The sequence below is a fragment of the Bison bison genome, unplaced genomic scaffold (assembly GCF_000754665.1).
Source record: "Bison bison bison isolate TAMUID 2011002044 unplaced genomic scaffold, Bison_UMD1.0 scf7180017861065, whole genome shotgun sequence".
Classification (NCBI taxonomy): Eukaryota; Metazoa; Chordata; class Mammalia; order Artiodactyla; family Bovidae; genus Bison; species Bison bison.
The window spans coordinates 5020-17977 of record NW_011491637.1 but is presented as its reverse complement, the minus strand read 5'-3'; the positions used below and the strand labels follow the sequence as shown (position 1 = coordinate 17977).

The following is a 12958-nucleotide window of genomic DNA, read 5'->3' as shown; positions in this document are numbered from 1 at the left end:
CGGTGGCTGGGGTCTCGGTGGCCGGGCTCCCCCTTACCCGGGTTTGGGGCCGGCATTCTCGTGCAGGAGTCAGGGTTCCGCGGCCGGCGAGGCCGCGGGCGGTCTGCAGGCCCCCGAGGGACGGCTGCGGAGGCGCAGCCGCCCGGAGCCAGAGGCCGGCCCGGGAGAAAACGCTTGGGCTTGGCCTAGGGCAGGACCATATGGCAGCCACGTGCTGACCGACGCAATGAGGGGCAGGAGACTCGAGTAGGAAACAGTTAAAACACTGTAAACTTAATTGATAAATATAAGACATTTGCTTAAAAAAAAAAAGTTTGTTCGATGTAACAAAGCTTCCTGAACCCTAAACAATTCTTATGTATAAAATAAATAAGTGCAGTTAATCTAAGCTCTCTTTAAGTTTCTAACACGGTATGTAGTAACATGGGACTTCCCTGGTGGCTCCTCAGTAAAGAACCCACCTGCCAAATGCAGGAGATCTGTCTTCGATCCCTGGGTCAGAAGATCCCCTGAAGAAGGAAATGGCAACACACTCCAGTATTCTTGCCTGGGAAATCCCATAGACAGAGGAGCATGGCAGGCTATAGTCTGTGGAACTGCAAAAGAATCAGGTACGAATTAACTAAACAACAATAAAAACGTAGTAAAGTACCCAGGAACATTTGAACTCACAAATCTTAATCAGTGAAACATAAATTATAATAAGGTTAAAACAATCAATCACCTGCACATTTTGCTTGAGAATACAAAACTATAGGACTGAAATCCCTTAACCCAAGGCTTAATCTGGGATCCAGGACACTGTTGGCTCAGGACACTCCTGTTCATGGGAATTCCCCTGTGGTCCAGTGGTGAGGACTCTGTGCTTTCAAGTGTCCCCACCCCCCAGCCAAAATTTCAACAGGCCAGTCCTGAGATTCTCACTGCTGACCTTTATGGGTCAAAAACCTGTGAACACTGTGTCCACGACTGAGGCCACAACAGTCTTGGCTTCAAGCAGTGGAAACACAATCCCCCAGGAGCTGTACCAACACAACATGCAGTGCCATCCAGGGATGCACTTAATTGGCCCCTGAACCTTGATAGTGTCTTCACTGCAACCCTAAATGCCTTCAATGAGTCTTTTTGTTAATAACAATTTTCAGTTCAGTGGCTCAGTCATGTCTGACTCTTTGCTACCCCATGGACTGCAGCACACCGGGCTTCCCTGTCCATCACCAACTCCCGGAGCTTGCTCAAACTCATGTCAGTGATGCCATCCAACCATCTCATCCTCTGTCGTCCCCTTCTCCTGCCTTCAGTCTTTCCCAGCATCAGGGTCTTTTCCAAGGAGTCAGTTCTTCCCATCAGGTAGCTGAAGTATTGGAACTTCAGCTTCAGCTTTAGTCCTTCCAATGAATATTCAGGACTGATTCCCTTTAGGATGGACTGGTTGGATCTCCTTGCTGTCCAACGGACTCTCAAGAGACTTCTCCAACACCACAGTTCAAAAGCATCAATTGTTTGGCTCTCAGTTTTCTTCATGGTCCGATTCTCACATCCATACATGACTACTGAAAAAATCATAGCTTTGACTAGACTGACCTTTATATGCAAAGTAATATCTCTGCTTTTTAGTACACTATCAAGGTTTGTCATAGATTTTCTTCCAAGGAGCAAGCATCTTTTAATTTCATGGCTGCAGTCACCATCTGCAGTGATTTTGGAGCCCAAGAAAATAAAGTCTGTCACTGTTTCCATTGTTTCCCCATCTATTTCCCATGAAGTGATGGGACCGGATGCCATGATCTTCATTTTTTGAATGTTGTGTTTTAAGCCAGTTTTTTCACTCTCCTCTTTCACTTTCATTAAGAGTCTCTTCAGTTCCTCTTCACTTTCTGCCATAAGGGTGGTGTCATTTGCATATCTGAGGTTATTGATATTTCTCCCAGCAATCTTGATTCTAGTTTGTGCTTCATCGAGCCAGGCATTTCAAATGATGTACTCTGCATATAGGGCTTCCCTTGTGGCTCAGCTGGTAAAGAATCCACCTGCGATTCGGGAAACCTGGGTTTGATCCCTGGGTTGGGAGGATACCCTGGAGAAGGGAAAGGCTACCCACTTGGGTATTCTGGTGTGGAAAATTCCATGGACTGCATAGTCCATGGGGTCACAAAGAGTCTGACACGACTGAACAATTTTCACTCACTCACTCAGCATATAAGTTAAATAAGTAGGGTGACAATATACAACCCTGACGTATTCCTTTCCGAATTTGGAACCAGTCCGTTGTTGCATGTCCAGTTCTAATTGTTGCTTCTTGACCTGCATACAGATGTCTCAAGAGGCAGGTCAGGTGGTCTGGTATTCCCATCTCTTTAAGAATGTTCCACAATTTGTTATGATCCACACAGTCAAAGGCTTTGGCATAGTCAATGAAGCAGAAGTAGATAGTTTTCTGGAACTCTCTTGCTTTTTCTATGATCCAACAGATGTGGGCAATTTGATCTCTGGTTCCTCTGCCTCTTCTAAATCCAGCTTGAACATCTGGAAGTGTTTGGTTCATGTATTGTTGAAGCCTCGCTTGGAGAATTTTGAGCATTATTTACTAGTGTGTGAGATAAGTGCAATTGTGCGGTAGTTTGAGCATTCTTTGGCATTGTCTTTCTTTGGGATTGGAATGAAAACTGACCTTTTCCAGTCTTGTAGCCACTGCTGAGTTTTCCAAATTTGCTGGCATATTGAGTGCAGCACTTTCACAGCATCATCTTTCAGAACTTGAAATACCTTAACTGAAATTCCATCACCTCCACTAGCTTTGTTTGTGGTGATGCTTCCTAAGGCCCGCTTGACTTGGCATTCCAGGATGTCTGGCTCTAGGTGAGTGATCACACCATCGTGATTATCTGGGTTGTGAAGATCTTTTTGTACGGTTCTTCTGTGTATTCTTGCCACCTCTTCTTAATATCTTCTGCTTCTGTCAGGTCCATACCATTTCTGTTCTTTACTGTAAAATGTTCCCTTGGTATCTCTAATATTCTTGAAGAGATCTCTAGTCTTTCCCATTTTATTGTTTTTCTCTATTTCTTTGCATTGATCACTAGAGAAGGGTTTCTCATCTCGCCCTGCTATTCTTTGGAACTCTGTGTTCAGATGGGTATATCTTTCCTTTTCTCCTTTGCCTTTCACTTTTCTTTTCTCAGCTATTTGTAAGGCCTCCTCAGACAACAATTTTACCTTTTTGTATTTCTTTTTCTTGAGCATAGTCTTGAGCACTACCTCCTATACAATGTCACGAACCTCCGTCCATTGTTGTTCAGGCACTCCGTCTATCAGATCGAATCCCTTGAATCTATTTCTCACTTCTACTGTATAATCATAAGGGATTTAATTTAGGTCATACCTGAATGGTCTAGTGGTTTTCCCTACTTTCTTCAATTTGAGTCTGAATTGGAAATAAGGAGTTCGTGATCTGAGCCACAGTCAGCTCCAGGTCTTGTTTTTGCTGACTGTATAGAGCTTCTCCATCTTTGGCTGCAAACAATATGATCAATCTGATCTCAGTATTGACCGTCTGATATCCATGTGTAGAGTCATCCCTTGTGTTGTTGGAAGAGGGTGTTTGCTATGACCAGTGTGTTCTCTTGGCAAAACTCTGTTAGCCTTTGCCCTGCTTCATTTTGTACTCCAAAGCCAAATTTTCCTTCTTTTTCCATTCATCTCTTAATAACAATTTTATTAAGATATAATTCACTGGACTTCCTTGGTGGTCCAATGGTTAAGACTTTGCATTTCCAATGCAGGGGGCACAGATTCAATCCCTGGTCAGGGAACTAAGATTCTCATGCCACAAGGCAAGGCCAATAAACAAACAAACAAAAGATATAATTCACATACATACCATACAATTCACCCATTTAAAGTGTACAATTTAATATTTTTTGATATATGCACAGATATGTACAAACACCACCATAATCAGCTTTAGAACTCTTTCATCACCCCAAAAATAAATCCTTTAGCAATCACATTCCTACCACTCAATCCTCCTCAGCTCTAAGCAACCACTAATTTACTCTCTGCTATTATGGATGTTTGTTCTGGACATTCCATATAAGTGGATTCATATATAAGTGGCTTTTATGGCTGGTTCCTTTCATTTAGCATAATGTTTTCAAGGTTTATCCATGTTATAGCATGAATCAGTACTTCTAGGTGGGAGATGGGGGACATTGTTTTTATGGATGAATAATATTCCATTAATGGATGTACCACATTCATTTATCCATTCATCAGTTCATGGACTTTTGTTTCCTCCTTTTGGCTATTATTAATAATGATGCTGTAAGCCTTCACGTACAAGTTTTTGTGTGCATATATGTTTCCATTTCTCTTGACTGTATAGCCAGGCGTGAATTTGCCGTGTCCTATATAGCTCTATGTTTAACTCTGAGGAACTGCCAGGTTGTGTTGCAGTGGAGCGGCATAATTTTACATAGGCCACCATTAATGTAGGAGCATTTCTGTTCCTCCACATCCTGCCAATACTTATTCTCTGACTTTTTGATTATAGCCATCTTGGTGGGTTAGAAGTGGTATATCATTCTGATGTTAATTTGCATTTCCCTGATGACTAATGAGATTGAGCAACTTTTCATGTATTTATTGGCCATTTTTATTTCATCCTTGAGAAATGCCTGTTCAGATCTTTGGTCCATTTTTAAATTGGACTATTTGGTTTTTATTATTGAGTTGTAAGAGTTCTTTATATAATCTGGATATAAGTCCCTTATCAAATATATGATTTGGAAATATTTTCTCCCATTTTGTCTTTTCAGTTTCTTGATAGTGTGCTTTGAAACACAAAAGCTTTTAATTTTGATGAAATCCAACTTATTGTTTCTTTTATTGCTCTGATAGGGAGTTCATGGAATCTGTAAATCAACTAGGGGAGTATATGCTATCTTCACAATATTAAGTCTTCCAATCCATAAACATAGGATATTTTCCATTTATTTAGAGTTTCTTTCATTTCTGTCAATAATGTTTATAGTTTTCAGAGCATAAGTTTTGCATATCTTTTGTTAAATTTATTCCCAAATATTTTACTCTTTTTGATGCTATTGTCTTAATTTTACTTCTGGATTATTCATTTATAGTATATGGAAATACAGTCGACTTTTGTAGACCTGCCGATGAATCTTGCACTCTGTATTCTAAGGACCACACAACTCCTTCAGCTAGTTACCTGTTACCTGATTGAGTTTGGGATCTCACATGGCTGGCACAGGGGTCACAGTTTATAGGGTCATTCTGTGGACAATTCCTAGACTGACCCTTTTTTTTTTTCTTTTTAATTTTTTTTTATTGAAGGATAATTGCTTTACAAAATTTTGTTGTTTTCTGTCAAACCTCAACCTGAATGAGCCATAGGTATACATATATCCCCTCCCTTTTGAACCTCCCTCCCAACTCCCTCCCCATCCCACCCCTCTAGGTTGATACAGAGCCCCTGTTTGAGTTTCCTGAGCCATACAGCAAATTCCCATTGGCTGTCGATTTTACGTATGGTAATGTAAGTTTCCATGTTACTCTTTCCATACATCTCACCCTCTTTTCTCCTGATGTCCATAAGTCTATTCTCTATATCTGTTTCTCCATTGCTGCCCTGTAAATAAGTTCTTCAGTACCATTCTTCTAGATTCCATATATATGTGTTAGAATACCATATTTCTCTTTCTGACTCACTTCACTCTGTATAATAGGTTCTAGGTTCATCCACCTCATCAGAACTGACTCAAATGCACTCCTCTTTATGGCTGAGTAATATTCCATTGTGTATATGTACCACAACTTCTTTTTCCATTCATCTGTCGATGGACATCTAGGTTGCTTCCATGTTCTAGCTATTGTAAATAGTGCTGCAGTGAACAGTGGGATACATGTGTCTGTTTCAGTTTTGGTTTCTTAAGGTTATATGCCTAGGAGTGGGATTGCTGGGTCATATAGTGGCTTCATTCCTAGTTTTTTAAATAATCTCCATACCATCTTTCATAGTGGCTGTATCAATTTACATTCTCACTAACAGTGCAAGAGTGTTCCCTTTTCTCCACACCTTCTCCAGCATTTATTGCTTGTAGACTTTTTATGATGGCCATTCTGAGTGGTGTGAGGTGCTATCTCAATGTAGTTTTGATTTGCATTTCTCTAATAATGAGCAATGTTGAGCATCTTTTCATGTGTTTGTTAGCCATCTGTATGTCTTCTTTGGAGAAATGTCTGCTTAGGTCTTCTTCCCACTTTTTGACTGGGTTCTTTGTTTTTCTGGCATTGAGTTGTATGAGCTGCTTGTGTATTTTGGAAATTAATCCTTTGTCAGTTGTTTAATTTGCTATTATCTTCTCCTATTCTGAGGGCTGTCTTTTCACCTTGCTTATAGTTTCCTTTGCTGTGTAAAAGCTTTTAAGTTTAATCAAGTCTCACTTATTTACTTTTGTTTTTGTTTCCATTACTCTAGGAGGTGGGTCATAGAGGATCTTGCTTTGATTTATGTCATTGGGTGTTCTGCCTTTGTTTCCTCTAAGAGTTTTGTCATTTCTGGTCTTACATTCAGGTCTTTAATCCATTTTGAGTTTGTCTTTGTGTATGGTGTTAGGAAGTGTTCTAATTTCATTATTTTATATGTAGCTGTCCAGTTTCCCCAGCACCATTTATTGAAGAGGCTGTCTTGCTTCCTTTGTCAAAAATAAGGTACCCATAGGTGCATGGGTTAATTTCTGGGCTTTCTATCTTGTTCCATTGGTCTATATTTCTGTTTTTGTGCCAGTACCATACTGTCTTGATGACTGTAACTTTGTAGTATAATCTGAAGTCAGGAAGGTTGCTTCCTTCAGCTCCGTTCTTCTTTCTCAAGACTGCTTTGGCTATTCGGGGTCTTTTGTGTTTCCATATGAATTGAGAAATTTTTTGTTCTAGTTCTGTGAAAAATGCCATTGGTAATTTGATAGGGATCACATTGAATTTGTAGAATAGTCATTTTCACAATATTGATTCTTCCTACCCAGGAACATGGAATATCTCTCCATCTGTTTATGTCATCTTTGATTTCTTTCATCAGTGTCTTATAATTTTCTATGTACAGTTCTTTTGTCTCCTTGCTGCTGCTAAGTTGCTTCAGTCGTGTTCAACTCTGTGCGACCGCATGGACTGCAGCCTACCAGGCTCCACTGTCCATGGGATTTCCAGGCAAGAGTACTGGAGTGGGGTGCCATTGCCTTCTCCTTAGGTAAGTTTATTCCTAGAAATTTAATTCTTTTTGTTGCAATGGTAAATGAGATTGATTCCTTAATTTCTCTTTCTGATTTTTCATTGTTAGTATATAGAAATGCAAGTGATTTCTGTGAATTGATTTTGTATCCTGCAACTTTGCAAAATTCACTGATTAGCTCTAGTAATTTTCTGGTACTATCTTTAGGGTTTTCTCTGTACAGTATCATGTCATCTGCAAACAAAGAGCTTTATTTCTTCTTTTCCTATCTGGATTCCTTTTATTTCTTTTTCTTCTCTGACTGCTGTAGCTAGGACTTCCAAAGCTATGTTGAATAATAGTGGTGAAAGTGGACACTCTTGTCTTGTTCCTGATCTTAGGGGGAATGCTTTCAGTTTTTCACCATTGAGAATAATGTTTGCTGTAGGCTTATCATATACAGCCTTTACTATGTTGAAGTAAATTCTTCCTATGCTCATTTTTTGAAGAGTTTTAATCACAAATGGGTGCTGAATTTTGTCAAAGGCTTCTTTTGCATCTATTGAGATTATCATATGCATTTTATCTTTCAATTTGTTAATATGATCTATCACATTGATTGATTTGTGTATATTGAAGAATCCTTGCATTCCTGGAATAAACCCAACTTGATCACGGTGTATGAGCTTTTTGATGTGTTGCTGAATGCTGTTTGCCAGAAATTTGTTGAGGATTTTTGCATCTATGTTCATCAGTGATATTGGCCTGTAGTTTTCTTTTTTGTGTTGTCTTTGTCTGGTTTTGGTATCAGGGTGATGGTGGCCTCGTAGAATGAGTTTGGAAGTGTTCCTTCCTCTGCAATTTTTGGAAACAGTTTTAGAAGGATAGGCATTAGCTCTTCTCTAAATGTTTGACAAAATTCTCCTGTGAAGCCATCTGGTCCTGGGCTTTTGTTTTGGGGGAGATTTTTTTTTTATCACAGCTTCAATTTCAGTGCTTGTAATTGGGTTGTTCATAATTTCTATTTCTTCCTGGTTCAGTCTTGAAAGATTGAACTTTTCTAAGAATCTGTCCATTTCTTCCATGTTATCCATTTTATTGCCATACAGTTGTTCATAATAGCCTCTTATAATCCTTTGTATTTCTGCATTGTCTTTTGTAACCTTTCCTTTTTCATTTTTCATTTTGTTGATTTTATTCTTCTCTCTTTTTTTCTTGATGAATCTGGCTAAAGGTTTGTCAATTTATCTTCTCAAAGAACCAGCTTTTAGCTTTATCTTTACTATTGTTTCCTTCATTTCTTTTTCATTTATTTCTGCTCATATCTTTATGATGTCTGTCCTTCTACTAATTTGGGTTTTTTTGTTGTTCTTCTTCTTTTTCCAGTTGTTTTAGGTGTAAAGTTAGGTTGTGTATTCGATGTTTTTCTTGTTTCTTGAGGTAGAATTGTATTGCTATAAACTTCCCTCTTAGAACTGCTTTTGCTGCAGTTCAATACATAAGGAGCACCTCAATACATAAGACAAATACTAACAGACATAAAAGGAGAAATTGACAGTAACTCAATCCCATAAGTTTTGAGTTGTTGTGTTTTCATTGTCATTTGTTTCTAGAAATTTTTTGATTTCCCTTTTGATTTCTTCAGTAACCTGTTGGTTATTTAGAAATGTGTTGTTTAATCTCCATGTATTTGTGCTTCTTACAGTTTTTTTCTTGTAATTGATATCTAGTCTCATAAGCCTTGTGGTTGGGGAAGGTGCTTAATATGATTTCAATTTTCTTAAATTTACTGAGGTTGGATTTGTGACCCAAGATGTGGTCTATCCCAGAGAATGTTCCATGTGCACTTGAGAAGAAGGTATATTCTTCCGCGTTTGGATGCAATGTCCTGAAGATATCAATGAGATCCACTGCATCTAATGTATCATTCAAGACTTGTGTTTCCTTATTAATTTTCTGTTTTGATGATCTGTCCATTGGTGAGAGTGGGGTGTTAAAGTCTCCTACTATTCTTGTGTTCCTGTCAGTTTCTCCTTTTATGTCTGTTAGTGTTTGTCTTATGTATTGAGGTGCTCCTATGTTGGGTGCATAGATATTTACAATTGTTATGTCTTCCTCTTGAATTGATACCTTGATGATTATGTAGTGTCCTTCCTTATCTCTTGTAATATTCTTTATTTTAAGGTCTATTTTTTCTGATATGAGGGTTGCTACTCCAGCTTTCTTTAGCTTCCCATTTGTATGGACTATATTTTTCCACCCTCTCACTTTCTAGACTGACCCTTTTTTAAGTCTCAGGTTTCATCTGTGCTCATATATAATCATATTCTTCATGTTTATTGAACACTTCCTGTGGCCCAAGCACTGCTCCAGGCACAGGGCAACAGCAGCACACAGACGAAGCCCTGCCTGCATGGAGCTTCCATGCTAATCGAGGGAGCCAGGGCAAACCAGTAAGTTGTTGCAGAGTGTCTTAGAGCGGGATAAGTGCCAAGAAGGAAGTCATCGAGGAGAGGGGAAGGAGCAGGTGGCCTGAAGGAACCTGGCAATTCCGGATGGAAGACCTCCCCGAGAAGGTCTCACGTGAAGGATGAGTGGCAGTGCAGGGCCAACCAGGCACACAGGAAGAGCAGTCCAGGCGGAAATGAGCGAGTGAGTCGCTCAGTCACGTCCAACTCTTTGCGACCCCATGGACTATACAGTCCATGGCATTCTCCAGGCCAGAATACTAGATTAGGTAGACATTTCCTTCTCCAGAGGATCTTCCCAACCCAGGAATCAAACCCAGGTCTCCCGCATTGCAGGCGGATTGCAATGGGACCAGCCAAGGCAAAGACAGAGGCAAGGGCGTGGTGGGGGCATCAGTGAGATGGTCTCAGAGACCATGAGGACCGACTGTGCAGAGATTGTCTTCTCTCCCGAGTCCTGGAGATGCTGCCTAAGTCATCCAGACCCCAGGCTCCTGGAAGAGGAGACGGGCCGAGGAGGACGGACACTCAGCTCGGATGTCCATGCCCTACCACCTCTGGCCCACCACTGCCCAGTCCCTCACACACTTCCTCCCCACGGGCTATTCCCTTAAGCGTTACTGTCTCCTCAATCCTAAAGCAAAAATCCCAAAAGGTCAAAACAAGAAATCATCAAAGATTGATTCTGAAATTTTAATTTATTTGTTTGGAAAAAATAACAAAACTTAAAATGTTTGGCTGGATGTCCTGGTAGTGTAGCACCAATGTACCACCCCCAGGACTTCGAAGGGAACATCAGATGTTCTAAGGGGTCTTAAAGCAGAGGAGCTCGGCAGTGTGCATTGAGAAACTGTAAAATGTCTGTTTTCAGAGGGTGGGGGAATAACAAAGATTTATATAGTAGTATTTTTGTTCCTGGTAAAACTGGAATCAATAGAATCCCCCAACTGAAATCGGCTCGATAAATAATGGCATGTACACAAGATGGAAACCACCGTGGCCAAATAAGCACTGTTTTCCAAGAATGACACAGCTGGAGGGAGCATCTCCCAGAGACGGGGCACATAAGGACATAGGGACATAGAGTCAGTGTACACGTGTGCGTGGCCTGGGAGCCAGGAACAGCTGGCTTCACCTTTTTTAAAATGGCTGAGAGAAAAATCAAAGGAGAGGACTATTTCACAACATGGAAGAAGCCCATGAAATTCAAATACTAGCATTCGTGAATTTTTGCTGCCACACATCCACGTCCATTTGTTTCCACGTTGTCCTTGAAAACTTGAAAACAGCCACGATGACAGCTGAGAAGCTGCAGCAAGAGTGGCCAGGAAGGCTGGAGGTCTGTAGACAGCTCCTCACTGAGGGGTCTGCCAGCCCCTGACCCGCATAACCACCTGGAGACGTCTTCAAGGCCACACACACAGGGCTTTGTAATACGACGCACTGCAGGGCGACAGGTCGACCAGTGGTGTTCATCGCTTTTTGACTTGTCTGTGTTTCCATTCTTTCCTTGTCATAAGCATGTTCTGCTTTTATTTTTATAACGTGGAAGCTTCCATCAAACTGCACACTCACAGACGCCTTTCCCACGCCCTCCCTAGGGGACTTCTCCTTCCAACAGGGGTCACTTGGTCATTCCGGAGCAGTTTCCTCAGGAACCAGGGGCAAACAGGCCCCCAGGCCGCATGCGGGGGTGGGCACAGCAGGCCCTCCTGCAGCCGCATCCCCTGCGGGTAGGCAGGGGCCAGGCACACCCTGGGCTCCAGCCACTTCCAGTTCCGGCCCCCTGACGGTCCCTCATGTTGTGAGCTTCAGCTGTCCTTAGGAGGACAGTGGTCAGGAGGCCTGGGCCCACCTCTCCCCACCAGGGCACAGAGGGGTCAACTTGGCCACCTGTGTGTTCAAACCGTCCCCTCTTCAGCAAGGGGTCAGCAGCTCAGGGCAGCGGCTTGTCTGAGGGGCAGGTAGCGTGGAAGGTCCTGGCGGCGGGGGCAGGCGTTTAGGGAGGTGATCCTGGGAGGAAGCAGGTGCCCTCAGAGGATAGAGACGAGGAGCCAGATCCTCGCGTGGGATCCGCCTAGAGGGGAGGCTCAGAGAGTTGGTCAGCTCATCGGAAGCAGATGGGCCTCGTGGTCCAGGCCCTGCCACAGTGGGAGAGAGCCTGGCGTCTCAGTGCTTTCTCTGTGTCCCCCAGGTGTCTTCCTGCCCCCGTCCCCGGCAGCGGCAAACGAACCCATCCTGGAAGAAGTGGGGATTGTGGCTCTGGCACCCCTGGCCGACGTGCTAAACAGCCCGCAGCCCAGCCCCGTGGCAGGCCCCATCGTGAGCCCCCTGGCAGGCCCTCTCAACACGCTGCTGCCCGGCCCAGGGCCCACCTCCCAGAGCAGCCCACTCACCAGCCTCCTGAGCAGCCACCTGGCCAGCCCCCTGGTAGTGCCCCAAGTGGGCACACCAACCAGCTCCCTGGGCCTGCCCTCCACCGGCTCCCTGATGCCCAGCAACCCCCTGGCGGGCCCCATAGCAGTGCCCCCAGGGGGCACACCAACCAGTTCCCTGGGCCTGCCCTCCACCGGCCCCCTGACTCCAGGAAGCCCCCTGGTGGGCCCCCTAGCTGTGTCTCAGAACGGCCCCCTGATGCCCCCTATGACAGGCTCGGGGGTCCTCTCCCTGAACAGCCCCCTGCTCACCTCCACGGCCGCCCCTCTAGGTGTCTCTCAGAACGTTCTGGCCAACCCCATGAACAATCTGGTGCTGTCGGAGGCCCCACGGGTGAGGCTGGCAGAGCCGCTCCGAGGATATCCCCCGGGACCCCACCCCTCGGCTGACAGGGGACCTTCTGCCACCTCCAAAGGTAACAGATGCGGGGATGGGGGGTGGGCCCTGCCAGGCCAGTCCTTGGTCCTGCCTCGCTCTAATCTGCCTCCTTTCCTTTCTGCCCCTCCCGCACATCACTAGTTTCACTCCCCACTGAGCACCCCCAGCCAACCCAGGAGCCGGAGCCCCTCAGCATGACATTTGTGGGTGCACCCATCCAGACCTCCACCCCTGTTGGTGCCCTGGGCACTCCAGGCCCCGTGATAGCCTTCTCCTATGGCACCTCAGATGCTCAGACACAGCCTGGCGGCCCCCAGGGACAAGTGATCCCTGCCTCTGTCCCTGTCTCGACTGCCTCCAACATGGCCATCCTCACCTCTGCCCCTACCCCCACCCCCACAGTGACCACCAGCTACACCCCCTCAAGCACACCGCACCCCTCTGCCCGAAC

The 12958-nt window shown here is 43.9% G+C and overlaps 1 protein-coding gene across 1 annotated transcript in view; it reads left to right on the top strand.

The window, feature by feature from the left end:
- Positions 1 to 12933, top strand: part of SPATC1 (spermatogenesis and centriole associated 1) — a gene marked incomplete at its 3' end in the record, with an annotated part of 22176 nt that extends 9243 nt beyond the window's left edge. Inside the window, exons 2-4 of the mRNA XM_010832536.1 lie at positions 11888 to 12115; positions 12218 to 12544; positions 12649 to 12933. Coding sequence (XP_010830838.1) covers positions 11888 to 12115; positions 12218 to 12544; positions 12649 to 12933 — 840 coding nt within the window. The remainder of the gene's footprint in view (positions 1 to 11887; positions 12116 to 12217; positions 12545 to 12648) is intronic.
- Between the last annotated feature and the right edge of the window lie 25 nt (positions 12934 to 12958).